The following is a 17143-nucleotide window of genomic DNA, read 5'->3' on the forward strand; positions in this document are numbered from 1 at the left end:
GCCAGCTGTAGTGATAGCTGAAATGTAAGTCAACACATTTTTCAGCTTGGCCTTCCTATGCATGATCATTTGAAACCATTTTATCTGAATGAATCATCCGTGCATGATTGTTGAAACCATTGTATCTAAATATGGATAATGGAAACGTGGACAAACTGTCATCTCACATGTTGGTCGACAGTATTGGCTGTCTGTGAACATGCAGTATTCAACGTATTCTGGTTTCATACTCGCACTTATTAATTTAGAATAATAAAAGACCTATAGTACTAATGATATTACTAATATACTACTAATGATATTGTAAGTACTTGGGGAAGTTGCTAGTGTAAGAAAGTGTTAAGAAAATGAATAGTTCTTTTGCCCACTCATCTTTTTAGAATTAAACTAACACATCAGCATATCTCATAAGTACAAGGTACTTATGAGAAAGTACAAGGAAGATAAATACAAAGGTACAAGTGATAATATATTTTGGTGAAGAATATATGATTTTAAAATGTCATTACTTTCAGTTCTGGCATCTTAAAAATATTTTGTTTTGGGAAAATGAATAAGATAACAAATGTTATAAAACACAATTTCTGAAGCACTTCTTAATAAAAGCAAAAAAAGTCCTTAATTTTTTAAAAATTAATTCCATCTAGCTCCTATTTTTCATAAGACATTTACCCCCCCCACCCCCAAAAAAAATAGTTGCTTCAGAATATTCAAATGTGTATCAGTTTTCTCATAAAAATTAATTCACTTTGCATTTTTCTTTTCTAAATTTTTTATTTAAAAATCTTCTGGCTTTTTGCTATTACAGAGTGGGATAAATTTTAGATTTAGCACTTCAGAAGGTTTAAGAAATTCAAAATAAGATTTACAGAAAAATGTGACAAAATGAAAAATATTTTCATGGCATGAATGTGTAAATGAATAGGTTGTAGAGGAAATTTCTAATGAATTTCTTATTTTTTAGAAAGTTTTTGAAAGAACAGTGAAAGCAAAGTTATTTGGATTTTTTACTTTTGATCCTAAAAAGTCTTTCTATTAACATGTTTATCTTCCCTTTATTTTTTCATCTTTTCATTAGACCCAAGGTGGAAAATTAACAGAAGTGGTTCTAATCTTCTCACATGGACCAACATCTGTACATTTTTCTATTAATAAAGAAATTGAAAACTGACAATTTAAAAGATTCATCTTGTATGCCTCACTGCATGATACACAGGGGTAGACATTTTGCAACCCCTCTATCTGTATGGGTCCTGAATTGTCTCTGTATCATGCCCAGTGTCTGTCCTAAATTATAAAAATTTGGCTAACCTTAATCTGTAATCTTTAAATTTTGTTGCTCAGTGCTTCACTTGTTTCTAAAATCCTGCTTAATTGCTCTGGCAATTAATTTATTAAGTTCCCTCTGCTGATAGTTCTTTCTTTAATGGTCCTTAAAAATCTTTAAAAACCCTTAATTTCTGTTGGCTACAATGTGTACGAGCTCTGGTCTTGGAATATATTACATGTGGATATAAAGAAAGTACTGTGTTATTTGAATGAATGTGTTGCAGGTCTCCATTCTTTAAGTAGCATGGTGCTAATCTAAAATATAACTTTGATTAATTTTGAATAATTATTAAATTACAAATGGATTTTTGAAATATATTCAGTATGGATTGTGTTAAAATATAAAAGTATTATCCCCTTGTATTGTGGCAATGTATGTAATTTTATGTATTTTGTACTACATATAGTGATGAAACTTCCATGGTTATAATAGGACTGATTGCATTACAAGCTTCTGAAAAAAAAAAATGCCAGATGTAACTTTTTCTGTTTCTAAATATTACAAATTACTTAAATAAGTTTTAATTTTTAAGACTTGGTGTAACCTATAAGTTAGTTGAAAGCATTTGTGAGTTAAAATTATTTGAGAAGAAATATTACTGGCAAAATTTATTAGTAAATGAAGAAATTCAACATAAAAATAAGCACAAATACATAAAAATAAGAATTTTTCCATCTGCAACTTTGTTGGTGTTTTGATAAAATTAGACTTAACTTCAGCAAAACACTGCAGTCCATAAGAATTTTTAAATTTGGTACTTTTCCATTTCGCCGGCGGAAATCTTGCCAAGCAGACTTTACTGACGACAACATACAGTACACACATAACAAATGTTAATTCTGAAATTTTTTTAATTTTGAAGGCATAAACATTTTAATATGGTGTAAAATTTTGTAAAAAGCCAATAAATGAAGACAATAAATTTGTAAAAAAACATTAATTTAAGAATTTACTATGCTTTCATGGTTCAACATCCTGATTTGCCGGTTTGTATCATGTGACCCCAAGTGATCTCATCTCACGTAAACTATGCTACAAAAATCTAATTTTCTCTATAATTATCTACATTAATTTCAAGTTAAATCTTAGTTTGGAATACAAGTTTAAATGCAAGAATTATTTCAATTTGTACGAATAGCTTACTCAGTAAAAACTGTACGTAATTGTATGCCAGTATTGAAAGAAACAGTCAATCTGATAAGAAATGGCTGTGACTTGTTTTGAAAATGAGGCGTAAAAGGTTACCAGCGAAGATATTCCGTATGGCATCGGTTGTACCGTTATTGGCGACTTTATCGTTTGCACTGGCAAAACAAAAAAGTACCTTAAATTTTTATGTTATTTATACTATTTTTTTACGTTGAATGTCTTCACTCATTTTTTATAATTCCATACATTGGGAGGAGTGCCATATTTTTTAATCAATTTGATTTTCAAGTGACAGAAAAAAATAATTGAAATACTCAAAAAAGAAAAAGAGAGAAATAAATGGCAAATAAATTAGGTATATTTGTTAGAATTACTTTAATGGTAGCCTTAATGAATAAAATAGCTGAAATTGTGTGGTTGAAAGTAGTAATGTTAAAAAAAAAAAAAAAAAAAAAAAAAAAAACATTATAAAGCACGTAAAAAAGTCTGCAAAGTGTTGAATATGTTGATGAGAAGAAAATTAACAAATTTCTTTCTGTATGCAAATGTATATTTTGTAAAGGATGCTCATCAGCCAAAATATTATATTTAAAGCTCTTTGAATTGCAAATTACTAACTTGTTATTCAGATAAGCCAGGGCTGATTCCAAAATTGGTCCATCTGCACCAGTCGGCAGAATTAAGGGAAGGCAAAAGTTTTAGAATGTAGAGAAACACCAAGCAACAGAAATAAGTGTTGGCAAAATCTTTTGAATTTAGAAAAGATGCTTGGACTCAAAACTTTTAAAATTTTGGAACAGAATTTAGGACATGCAGAGACTTCCCCAGACCATGAGATGTCAAATGATATAAGTATGTGTGGGAATTTATTTTTGCGGGGCCTCAGATAAGCCTTAAACATGTGCAGGAAATAGACAATAGTATAATAATGAAATTAATATAATTCAGTCTTAACTTCATCAGCATGCGATAGAATCGAGAAAATTTACCTCAACAACATGTCGTTAGTTGACCATCTCATGATACATCATCAATAGTATATATCAGGTGCAGTTTACATTTTATGCTGACAGCTGCGATTTTTTAGGTTTTTGGATATTGCAAACAAAAAGTGAAATTTTCCAATTAATGAAATTTGTGGAAAAGTGGTAATGAATGAAGATGATGTGACACACATTTTTCATTGTGATGGCAATGCCCTAATCATCAGTCAGTTAATGGATAGTGAAATCTGTAGTCTAATCTGTAGTCCAAATACAGAAAATATCGCTATCAGTAGTCAAGAAAGTGAGAGTGGTTGTTGAGAACAAAAAAATTTCAACAGACATTTTGTTTTTGGAATTCTTGACACAGCAACTATAGAATTTAAAGTATGAAACTTTGTAACTGAACAAGAAATCATGTCAACAGAATTAAAGAGAAAATCTTGGCACAAAAAATGAATCAGTTGATTTAATGTTAATTACCAAAAGCATTTTGGAGTGTCATGAGCTGTGTTTTAATAAAAGATTAATCCTTACATCTGTTCTTTTTCTACAAGAGTAAAAAATTAATCCTGAAATACATTGAAATCTTAAGAATAGCATGGTTTTTTAATACAGCATGTCATTAAGTTAAATGTGTTGCATTTTTGTATCATTAGATATTGAATCTGTTCTTTTAAATGTTTCATATTTTAAATAAATGTGGAAGTATTTTGATGGTATTTAATGTCATTTTGTTGATTTCTGATTGTTATGTGAATGTAACGAAGTGTTCATAAGGCAAAGCAGTAGGTTGCCAAAATAGTTATATGGCAACTCGTAATGTCACCAAAAAGTTTGTATTTGACAGTCCAAATATGCATGTAACACATGTCTTGAACAGTGCACAAAGCAGAAATTATACAGAGCTGAGTTTGTGCAATTCTCTTGATTTTTTTTTAGTGAAAATTGCTGTGTGCATGGGGAGTACAATATTGCAAAAAAAAGGATTTTTTGAAAAATATATGTTTCTATTATCAATGTTTTATCCTGCTTTTTTAATTTTATTGATTGATAGTTCTTGTATTAATCTTTAGCATGCTGTCATTTTGAAAATGGTCGTTACCTTTTAAAAATTACCGTATTTGACGGCATATAAGACGCACTTTTTTTCCTAAATTTGGTCTCAAAAAAGTTACCTGCATCTTATACGAGAAGGACACAGTCTTAAATTCTTAACTTTTTGGTGAAAGGGTGCAGATAATCAGAAAGTACTGTCAATTCTTAGACCTAGAATTCGTATGAAAGATGTTAAAGGAAAAAAGGTGGTAGTTGATTAATTTGTATGATAATCACATTAATTATGCACTGTAATTATTCTTAAATATATATAATATGTGTAATGCTTTCCTTGTATGTATAAAAACTAATTTATATATGGTATAATTCATGTTCATATTTTAATTATAAGAAGTTATGTGAAAAAAGCATTAGAAATTATTTGCAAAAAAATTTATTTTATTCTTCTAGATTATGTTGTCAGTGTGGAGCAGTTATTGAGCCTAATCCTGCCAATATGTGTGTACCTTGTATACAAACTCGTGTAGATATAACTGATGGAATTCCTAAACAAGTTGTCATTTATTTCTGTAAAGGCTGCAATAGGTATGTATTGATATTATGCAAACAAATAGGGAGAAAAGTAACTTCAAATTATTTTTAAAAAATTAATAGAACCTTCTTAGGAACTTTACAGTGTTATGAATAAGTTAATAACTTCAGAAGGTACTGCTATTTTCTGAAAGTAAGATTCAAATTGTAAGATATTTTGTAGCTTTTTTAATCATTTTTTTTTAATCAGGCATAAAAGAATGAACAATTACTCTTCTCAGGAGTCTGCAACTATATGATTAATCGTAATATCACTTTATTAACAGATGCTGTGTGTTTTAAATTTGGCCATAATTATTTTTAAATATTTGTTTACTTACTACTATTATTAATAAAGATCTGCTGCATTGAAATTATTTTTACTAATATCTTTGTGATATCTAAAATTACTAATGAAATTAATAATTTGCATTGCTGTATTAAGTTGAATTAAGTATCAGTTATATGCATGACAAAACTGGAAATCATATGCCTAATCTTGTTCATTCTTCTACTTGTGTTATGTGTATTTATTTTCTGCATGTAATGTTCATTAAGCATGCAATTTTATATAAATTAACAGTATTAATTTATCAGTTATAGCTAAGTATTTAAAGGTACCCACATTGTATTTTGTATCTAATGTTTTGATAAGTTATTTAGATTTTGATAATTATGCTTTTAGTTTAGGATTCATATGGTCATTAAAAGTCCTTAATTTTGACCAAAATTTCCAAATTGTTCTTAATTTTTCTCAGCTGGTATTTACCTGAAGTAGTCTCCTTGGGACGATCTGAAAATAGATAAAGAGCAACACATATGTTCATGATGCTATTTTAATAGCAAGGCTGTAATAATAAGGAAGTACCTTTTTGTGTTTTTCGTCAGTCAGAAGTATAAAAAATTTCAAAAATTATTCTAATCTTGTCATGTGGACAGGCATCTATGGAAAGGAATTTCTCTGTTATGAAGATATTGAGAACTGACCATTTAAAAGATTCATATATTCAAGATGTATATCTGTATTCACATTGTATCATTTTGTAAAATTTTCTAAAATTATTTACAGTATTAAAATTGTTAATTAAATTATATTACTAACTTCTGCTATTTCTAAATAAGTGCAGATTTTTAGAACAATGAAAAATTTTTAACTTACTCATAAAATTCAAGGATCAGGCAAAAGCTTTTAGAAAAAGAACTTTATTGCATAAAAAGGCAAAATTTTTCAAAAGAATGTTGTTGAAAATGTTAACAAATGAACTGTAGCTGTTGATGCAAAGACTAAAGGCCCGTTTCCACTACTGTGTACGAACGCGTTGCGTCAATTGAAGACACGCCTATGGCATCCGTACCAGCATTTCCACTGCTACGTATCCTTAGATTATTTTCATTTTGTGCCGCTAGATGTCACTGTAATATTTTGCCGCCAAACAACAAGTTTGTGAATTACAACGCTGAACATTGGAATTTTTCCTGCTTAAACGAGTATTGTTTGTTTTGGATTTGATATGAAACCTGACGTAAAATGCAGAAAAGTTTTGTTTACTAAATTCCATGTTATTGTAATTTTTATTTCTGCTTATGAGCTGCAAAAATAAAGTACGCTAGCAATTTTTAGATAAGTGAGGTTATAATGCATATTATGAACATCACTAATTGCATAGAAGCTTATATATTAATGTGTATTAGTGTATCTAACCTTATATATTAATGAAATAATATATATATTATTAAAACTAAAATGTACTGTTACTATAAAAATAAAAAAGTAAAACTAATCAAAAAAATAGTTGGTACTTTAAAAATACAAAGCAACTGTAAAGCAAGGTTCATAATATTTACACAAAATTTGCTATGCTTGTAATACTGCTGACTGCCATGTGAGGTTGTATATTTTTAAAATATGCCTAAATTTAGGGAGAAAGCAGGTAGTATATAAAATTTTAGCATCGATTTCTTCAGTGGCAATGCTCAGTGGCTGGAAGAGAGCAATATGGTAAAGAGCAAAGAACTGCCTGTCCAAAGAAAAGTGTTGGAGGGGGGTAAGCTTAAGTGAGCCAAAATAATTCTTAAACAAGGTTAAGGTGGTAATTAAAGTTCATAATTATTATACACTTTTTTTTTTAGTTACTTTCCACAGATCACAATTTAGTTATTATTTAAACCATTAACTTCATCCATTGGGAGGTATAATAAATTGGTTTTCTTCCCTATGTCCTTCGCATTTTTCATTGATGAGAGATTGTTTTTAAATATTTGGTTAACATTCCGAAGTTGTTTTTAAATATTTGGTTAACATTCCGAAGTTCACTGCCAAAAGCATTTTGGAATTCAGTAAGGATTTTGATAAATTCTAATATCTCTGCAAAACTGCAATTGTTCATGATAAAGTTAACACTAGAAGCAGCATTGTTGCCATTGGTAGGAATATTATTATTGGCTGTGGAGTCAGCGAGATAACTAGGGTTGGAACTGGAATTCACAGCAGCAGTGTCAGGAGTAAATTTATTCTGAGACGAGTTTGCAAGCCTGGGCATAACTAACTCCTGCTTTCACATTTGTAGATTTTCTTAGTTTTCTGTTAGATGGGAATTTCTCACAACCCCTGCATGATGAGGGGTGGCCTTCTTTGGGAACTTCAAGTCTAGTTTTATCAAAATCCTTAGTTTTATGAAAACTGTCACACTTCACACACCTGAGGACTACATGACAATTTTTGCCGGAATGGTGCCATTTCTGGCAATTAAAATACTGAGGAATTTGAAACTTGGGAGGCATATTTTTTAACTTTGATACCATAGTAGCATAAGTCGGTAAGTAAATAGATATTATCAGAAATTTCATTCTTAAAGATCTGGGCCTAAAACAGAGGCATGGGTGCTCTGGACTTAAATTTCGTCAGTTGAACAACTTTGTGAGCTTTATAACCTCTTGTTTCGAGTTCACATTTAACTTCATCTACATCTGAATCTGTGGGCAGTCAATAAGATTAGGATTAACAACAAAGTGATCAATGTTATTGTCTAGAAAATATCTACTAAGTACTCTGTGATCTATATCAGTGCGTGGTAAAACGCGCATGAATTCTCCGTTTAGTCGACATACAAATTTTGTTTCAGGCAGCTTGGCTGCAAGATATTTTTTGAATTCAGAAAATTTTGCATTTTCTGGAGACCTAACCATTATGGGAGGGATAGCAGGCTGTGCTGTGGTAATAGCCTGCTGCTGCGAGTTACTAACTCTATCAGCAGCATCTGCATTTTGCGGAGCGTTAACATTATTTATATTGCTTAAATTAACATTGCTATTATCATTTACAGTATATATATATATAACACTAGTAGAATCAAAATTAGAATTAAGACAATTGGCGATAGTAACAGCAGAGTTCAAAGCATCAAATCTATTTGACGTATCAATACTAGTTTTAGGTTTAGATTTAAGAGGTCTAGCTGTTTTAGTAGGCTTCTTAAAGCCTGCTCATTATAAGAAATATCAGTAATAATTCCCTTACGTTTACTATTAACTATTTTCCTAGAACCACATGCTTCTTGGTTAGGCTTAAGGCCCACTGCAAGTGCACTTTCATTACAATCAACAATATTTACCTTATTTTTAACATTAGAGGCCAGGTAGATAATGCGCTTACCTTTGAGTATTCAAGCTTTCTTTTCACCACTTGTAATCCTTGCATGAAAGGATCAGTATAGATATCAGGATCCGTAACCTCTCGTTTAGCACTAAGTCTTTGGTAAGTTTCTTTAAGCACTGCATAATGATTTTTGAGATGACTTATCTGTTGGTTGTATAGTTCTAAGTCCTTAAATTCATCGGTTGAATCCCATTCATTCAGAATTTTGTCACTAAGTTTTTTATCCATATTCACATTAAAGTCCTAAGTATTCGTAATATCAGAAGAAGTATCCAAAAACATTGGGGCCGGCCGCTAGGTAAATCACTAGGTAATGGCGGAGGTTCGTCGGCGTCCGCCGCCGTATGCAAGCACTCCATTGAACAGAGGCACTGTGGGGAAGAGCACAAGAGACACACAATCTTCACTCTAGATGACTAGCGGGCGAATTTCAAAACTGGTCAATAATTTGGCTATCTTGTTGCTGAGAATGTTGCCCAGGCAGTGACTGCATAGCATCTAGAAGGAAGGGTAAGTTCCATCTCTGTTTTTGATGGAGAACAGCCTCCAGAGGTGGGCCCAGCAGTCTCCCACCACATTTTTCTACCACTAAACTGTATGAGAGGATTTTTAGCTGAATTTTAAATGTCTCCATTGTAGAAAAACACTTATATGTACCATGCCTTCTAAATGTCCAAGCATAGGCTTTTGATTCCCATGTGACTAAGCTATCATAGCTGCATTTTCAAGCTTTATTATAACAGTATTTTTTACTTTATCATAGCAGTATCTTTCATTTAACTTCATCATAGCAGCATCTGTAAATTGTTTTTATAGTTATGTTAGCTTTTGAATTGTATTTAATAATAATGCATTCTTTATCTTGTTCTTTTATTCTTAGAATGGTATTGCAAAATTGAAAATGGTTTGCATACACAATTTCTTTAATTTCTTCAGTGCTATTTGCTGAGATTTCCTTAATTTTTTCATTGGTCGTCCATAAAAATTCTTAATTGTCCTTAATTTCCAGTTAAAGAAATGTGTATGAATCAAGTAATCACTATGTATCTATAAAGTGTGTAATGGTAATCATATTATTAAATTTTTAACTATTTATGCAAATAAAAATGTTTTGATAATTAACATTTTGAAACAAATTGTATATCCATTCTTTTCTTAACAGATATTTACAACCTCCAGCTCAGTGGATTTCATGTGCCTTGGAATCCAGAGAACTTTTATCATTTTGTTTAAAAAAATTAAAAGGATTAAATCAGGTTTGTTGTTATTTGTCTTGCATATAAAATAGATCTAAAATATGTCTAAAATTTTAATGTCACACGTTTTAAAGAACATTGTCAAAATTTCCTAGTGTTGCATAATATAAAATAATATAAAAAGCAATCTGGACTTAATTTAAATATCCGTAATTATTCAAAACTATATTACAACATAAATTTAAATATGAGCAAAAACTTTATATGAGGGGAGAAGTGTTCAAGCTGTTAATTTATATAAAAGACATTAAACCAATGTTTAGGAATATGTTACTTTTATTTAATGATAGTTAATAATAGCGTACATTTATCTTTCAGCATTGTAAGAGAATTATATATGTGACTTAAAGAATCTTAGCTATGTAACATTAGTTCACTTTGTAAGGTATTTCTGCTAATTGCTTATTTTATTAGTTTGTTCATTTTGACACCGCTATTAGCTTCTTCACTTCATCCTTAATTTTTGCACTTCATTGTATAATAGCTTTGTTTGTATCTACTTGTATTTAACTAAATATCTGTATGTATTCAATGTAGCTGCTAGTGATGCAACGCTGTGTAATATTATTGGGTGCTTTTTGGTTGAGAGGGCACAATTTGACACCAAGACTCAAAATGTATATAGAGATAGGATTTGAAATCTAAGTAATATATACAGTTTCATGAAAAGAGAACGCTGTACTATTAAATCAAAAAAAGAAAGAAGCACAAGAATTCACAAATAAGAAGATATGTAATTTACCTAATTAACAGTTTTTAAGGGACTTATTTCTAGTTGCAGTTGGCAGAATTCTACTAGCGTGAGTTATTGTCATCAAAATTTCATAAACCAAGTAGTTATCAGAAAAGGAATGCACACAGCAGTTTCTGCTGCGCAAACCTCTTCTTTTTTCCCCCCTCCACCACATGATTTGTCGTTACAGTTCCAATTCCAGGGCTTCATTAGTAATAAAATAGAATTTTGTTTTATGATGTTTGGCACAAAGCATGGATCATACCTTTGTCTTGAAAAAATTTAGTTGCAAATCTTCATCATTTGGCAGTTTGATAATTCATACTAATTGTATTATTATTTTAAAATAGAAAAAGTCAGCTTCACGGAAAATGCAATTGAAAATAACAAAAGAGAAATTCTAGATTTAAGTTCATTCATCTCTCTTATTCATGATGTCATTTTGTAGCTGCTCACAAGATAAAATAAGCTGGTTGACACATTGTTGATAATATGCTTATGGCACTTTGATGCAGAATCGTGATTGGCATCCTGTTAACAAAAAGTGCCTTTTATTGCAATGAAAATGTAATTTAAAAGTAAATTACTTTTTAGTACTTTCTGAATAACCACTTTGTATTGATACCTTAACTATTTTATTTAAAATTTTTGTATCCTTGCAGGTTAATCTGGTTGATGCTACCTTTGTATGGACAGAGCCTCATTCAAAACGCATAAAAGTTAAACTAACAGTGCAAAAAGAAGTGTTTGGTGGAGCCATCTTGCAACAAGTTTTTATTGTTGAATATGTAGTCAATACACACATGTGTGATGATTGTCATAAGAGTGAATCGAAACATTTTTGGAAGGCTGTTGTTCAATTAAGACAAAGGGTTTGTTCAAATTTGTTAAATTATCTTTCCTACTAATCTATTAAAATCATTTTATTTTTAATCCATTCAGATAGCATTCTTTGAATTTTTTATGGAGTTTAGATGTGATATTTAATTTGTATAAGTATGGTTGTATGCTGTAAATAGCAATAAGGTAGTATGGTGTAAAATTAACAAATTTTAGATAAACTGTACTATATGAAACAAATATTACTTTGATACTGTAGGTAACAATCTTTATTAAAGATATCATGAAATATGTATGGGATATGATAGTTGTCATTGTTGGAAATCTCTATGAAATATATGTGGCAATGTCCATGATACTTATCATCTATCATCGTTTGAAATTTGTATGATATATCTGATGGATCTTCTTATACCATTGCTTGATTTCTCATCAGATGATAAAATGCCTTACATATTTCTTATAAAGTTGGCAGTTATTGTCATCAATCTCATTATTTACTGTTTAGCTGTGTAAATAATAATGTCTGCTGTCACTATTACATATAATGCTGGAAGTTCTGTTTCAATCAAAGTCATTGAAATAGCTTTTATTCATAATATTTACTATGTGATTCATATCATGGGAGGAAAATAATTGCTTCATATACAGTGTTCTTGTGAACTATGGAATCATTGATGTTCCTTCAAATAGTAAGTCAGGATAAGCAAGAAAAATGCACAATTTATTATGAAAATAAGCATAATAAGTAGCACATACAGCATATTATCTGGAAATAACTTAAAGACAGCATATATATTTTAAAGTCCCTCTTTAGCAAACGAAATACATTGTGAAGGTTCTCAAATCACTCTCAGGGTAAACCTTAAACTGTAATTCAGCAAATTGCTAACTCACTGCTTATTCTGAACTGAATTCTTTGTAATTTTTGACCCATGCTTATACTCTATCATGGACTTTAGAACTTTCTGGAAGAATCAGTTGTTTATCTTTGAAAGTGTGTTTTTGTGAATCTTCCAGAAAGTCTCCAAATATCAAAAGTTGGTGACAAAAATTCTTGCTTAGGAACAAATTTGTCTATATCTTGCTTTCTAATTGAGCTATTTTTATAATTCCAATGTTATTGTACCCAGAATTAAAGGATTACATTTCTGTGCTACAAATAAATACTTAAATACAAAACAGGAGGCCACAAATTAGATTAAACACAAAATAAACTCCTAAAACCATTCAGTAAGTAAAACAACACAAAACACCACAACAGTAATTTGGATAATGACGAGGACAAGGATTTGAATAATGACAACAGAAACAAGGAAAAACTCGTCCCTGCAGCACTTCGTCAATAGCATCTGGGATCCTGAGATACAGAAAGGCCTGAGAATAGCAGATGTCAAGATCTAAAGAGAACTTCAATGTATTCCTTAAAATTTGAGGCAGCCCAGCCACCTTATGGAGATCACCACCCAGTCACAGGTACTCGAGTCCAGGAGCCAGTGGATCAAGTTTCTGCTCATCTAGATGAAGGCCGCATATGAAAGAACTGCACATCTCAAGACAAATGAAGACCGCTCTCAACAAGAAGGTGGTTTTGGTTTAGCTGATTACTGCAAAGTGCACTATAAATATCTTCCTAAGCGAAGGGATGTCTTTCTAAGAGAAACTGGCTTGTGTACATGTTGCAAATGAGGAAAACCGCAGAAATACCCGCGGAGTTAGGCTGTTCACCCGGTGTCAAAACCAGGTTGAAACTACCAGTGTTCAGCAATTTTAACATTTGGCAATTAGTGGACCCCAGCTAGAAGGAGGGAAACTAATTAGTGCCATCTGATAGGGTAGAGGTTACTGGATATTGAGAAGCCCCATTTTAAACTCTTCAGATTTCTCCAGTGAGTGGTGGCAGTAGTGGACTTTTCATTATGGGACATATAATGGGGTTCCTTGCATATAACTATCAATACAGGAGCCAATGTTACTATCATCTGAAAAGATTTGGCTTAACAGTTGGAAGGTAAACTCATCTGCACTCTGTCCTGTATTACCTTCCGAACTGTATCTTGTGATAAAATCAGCATTGATGGAAATTTAAACATTAACATCACATTTAGAAGTGTCGCCTACCATCATAAGGCAAATGTGGCAGATAGTACAGATCCTTGCATATTCGCATTAGAATTTCTAAGGAAATTTAGTTTTCCGTGGACTTTAAAAATAGTGAACTACATTTTGCCTCTGAGGACATAACCTTGTTTGGAATTAATAATAAAGGAGTCAAATCCATCAACCAAATAATAGCTCAAGACAGTATCACAATATCAGGAAGAATAGAATTTTAACTATCTGGATCCCTAGCTGAAAACAGAAATTTCCTGTACAGCGTAATAGAATATCCTAAGAGCTGTATCACCCATGCATTGTGTATGTAAAGGCCACAGTTTCCACTGGCCCATGTTCATTAATTTGGAAACTGCTGTTAATACTGCTGGACAATATTGAGTAATAGAATGGCCATCATGAATGCAATTTCTTTTCCTCTCATCTGTAATAGTCACTTGGATACTTCTATACTGTAAATGATGCCATATAATCATGAATGATGAAGGGTAGTTTAGGTCACTGCTCTTCATGCTAGTCTTGCAAGAGTTCCATCTTAACCTTCTTAGGTTTCTTAGTGAGATACTTGCTGCTTGATTGTACCTTTCATGACCCACCTGTGTCAAAGTTGTTGGATGCCACATTTGTGTTACCAGTTGTATGACAGTGTAGGAATTGGATTGGTTTCTGTCAGCTCAGTTATACAACTGTGATCATTTTTCCTTATCAGTTTATATTAAAACAGATCAATATGAAGTGTACTTGTTTTCAAGCATTGTTAATATTTTTTAATAAAGCGTATTTAAAACATAAGCTTGTTAATAATGTAAGAAGTCTATGAAATTTTGTTTCTCATGAACTTGGATTTTAGTGGTAATAGTTTATCTGTGTCTTTAATTTTCGATTAAATTTTCTTTCTTCTTTTTAGGTGCAACACAAGAAAACCTTCTTTTATTTAGAACAGTTAATCCTAAAACATAATATACATATAAACTGCATTAATATAAAAACAACAAATGGTAAGTTTCTTTAAATTATGTACTCATAAAAAGAATGCATGGTACTTTCCAGTTATCCACCCAATTTGCCCAAAAAGTCACCAATGTGAGATGCAAAAGACAACAGCCATTTTCAAAAATGGAAGTACACTAAGAATTGCAGAAAATAGCAACCAATTAACAAAGAAAAGAAAGAAATATCCATAATAAAGCACCCTCACTGTGTACCCAGCAATCTCTTGTAGTTTCAAAAAACATCAAAGAACTGCAGAAACTTGGTAGTGTAGTGTGTGCACTGTGCTTTCCCCATATATACAGCAATATGATTTCACTTAAAATAAATTAGAATTGCCCATGTTTTTCCTTGTGCACAATTATGTTTTTGCTTTAAAAACATCAGAGAGCGCTTTTAGCCAAAATGCCTCATTTCTGAAGAAATACAACACTTTCTTTCTCATTAACCAGCAAACTCCACCATCCCATTATCACTTTTTATAAGAAAAGAAAGACACCCAGACAGTATAGTGGTTAGGGAAGCCTACTTACGGTACCAAAGGTTCTGGTTTCGAATCCTGGAGAAGACATTCCTGGAGGTTCGAAGATTTTTGTTAATGTAATAGTGTTGGTACAGCATGGAGGTACTTTAAATATTTGGTAAGTCCTCTCGTGTGGATTAGTGGAATGAGAAAGGGGTGGGAGACTCCCGGAGACCTGTCCCTCAAAATTGGGATGGAAAGTATAAGTCCAACCTCTCTTTGGTGTAGGCTCTGGCAACCATTGTTTCATGTAATGTGGACAAGAAAAGAAATGCACAAACTCACCAAACACTGACCAGAAAAATAACCATCAAGTTTTAAAAGCCAAAATCTGCCTTCTTGCACATACATCAATTGCTGTGTAAATTACTTTTTTGCAATGTCATAAATTGCCTGTCTTGGCAGCATTAGGATTGTTTGGTGAATGCTTTTCTGGGCTGAACGGATAATCAGAAAGTACTGAATGCATTTTAAATGTAAATTTTAATAATTTAATAATTTCATTTGTAGATGGCCTAGACTTTTTTTATGGTAAAAGAGATGATGCTCGGAAACTTGTCGACTTTTTTACTGCAGTTGTACCTTGCAAGTATGTATTATTTATTGTTTTTATCTTTAATAAATGTGACATTTTGAAAAACATTGCATGTGCCTAAACTCATTTTAAAAAATTGCTAATTTTTTCTTTTCATAAAATGTTTAATTATTAAGATTAATTTAGTATGGGATTTGATTATAAGAATTGGGCATAGCTAAGCACTGATACCAGTTTAAGAAGAAAAAGTTGTGGAGAATATTAATAGGTGATTCTTTTTTACCATATAATATGAGTTTGCCAGCTGCAGCCAAAAACATCGCAGTTCTAAAACATTGTGGTCAAAAATAAAGCGGCTCAAAACTTTGCAGTTTAAAAACATCATTGTCAAAAATATTGCGGTAAAAAATAAAATACTTACAAATAATCGCATGACGATAACATCACACACATGTGTTTTTGAAATCCCATACTGACATATTATGTATCTGACTTTCGTCATAACTAACAAATTGACATCCAAAAAATTGATTGTATACTGTACATGAAAATGTTAACAACACTAAGAATAAATAGAAACAAAATGTAAACAATATCAGATTAACAAATATGAAAGAAAATAATTTAATCATTAAATGAGCAATTTTCATAGAGTTAAACGCATGAAGTTATTAATCTTCCTTTTTCTAAGCATTTTTAGACTGTATTTTTTATAAAAAATTATCAGTAAAACTTTATAAGAAAGGTTAATTTATTAATGACCTTTGTTAATTAACTACGTAAATTTAAAATTCTATTAAGTTATGAAAGTTGCATTAGCTTTCCACTCATTTTCAATTTTTAAATGCTTAAGTTTCCTTCTTATTTTTCAACAAAAATTTATTAATTTGTTTAAAAATATGAAATATAGAAGTAAAAAAAAACCTTTATCCTTCTTGCACTCCCAGATCATTATACGAACATATATTTACAACTTTTAAAACTTGAAAACGCATGTGTACAATGTTATTATCATGTGATGATTTGTGAGTATTTTATTTTTTACCATAATATTTTAGACGACAATGTTTTTGAACCACCTTATTTTTGACCATGATATTTTGTACCACAATGTTTTCTATTTGCTTTCTTTTCTCCCATGATGTTTTGTACTACAAAATTTTCGCCTTGCATTGTTTTCTCTGCGACGTTTTCGTCCGCAATGTTTTCGGCAGACACCGAGTTTGCCAGTATATGAATGGTTAAAGCCATGAAACTGTGTACTGTGTTCTGTTTTGCAATGGTTGAACAGGTGTTAATTACATGAAATTTTCCTCTTGTGCTATATAAAGTTGGAGTAAATGGTGTCCTTTAGTCTGTAGAGACATTAGGTATTTTTTTGGAAGCCGGAGAGATGAAAAATTAG

General features: G+C 31.2%; 1 protein-coding gene across 2 annotated transcripts in view; it reads left to right on the plus strand.

Moving 5' to 3' along the window:
* Nmd3 (60S ribosomal export protein NMD3) overlaps positions 1-17143 on the plus strand; it is a 51181-nt gene that overhangs the window by 4714 nt on the left and 29324 nt on the right. For both annotated transcript variants that reach the window (XM_035352754.2, XM_035352755.2), the window contains exons 3-7: positions 4972-5106; positions 9909-10002; positions 11398-11607; positions 14598-14688; positions 15714-15792. In XM_035352754.2, the coding sequence (XP_035208645.1) occupies positions 4972-5106; positions 9909-10002; positions 11398-11607; positions 14598-14688; positions 15714-15792 (609 nt within the window). The remainder of the gene's footprint in view (positions 1-4971; positions 5107-9908; positions 10003-11397; positions 11608-14597; positions 14689-15713; positions 15793-17143) is intronic.

Source organism: Stegodyphus dumicola, chromosome 9, assembly GCF_044657685.1.
Source record: "Stegodyphus dumicola isolate Sdum_Otavi_A_Nest chromosome 9, ASM4465768v1".
Lineage (NCBI taxonomy): Eukaryota > Metazoa > Arthropoda > Arachnida > Araneae > Eresidae > Stegodyphus > Stegodyphus dumicola.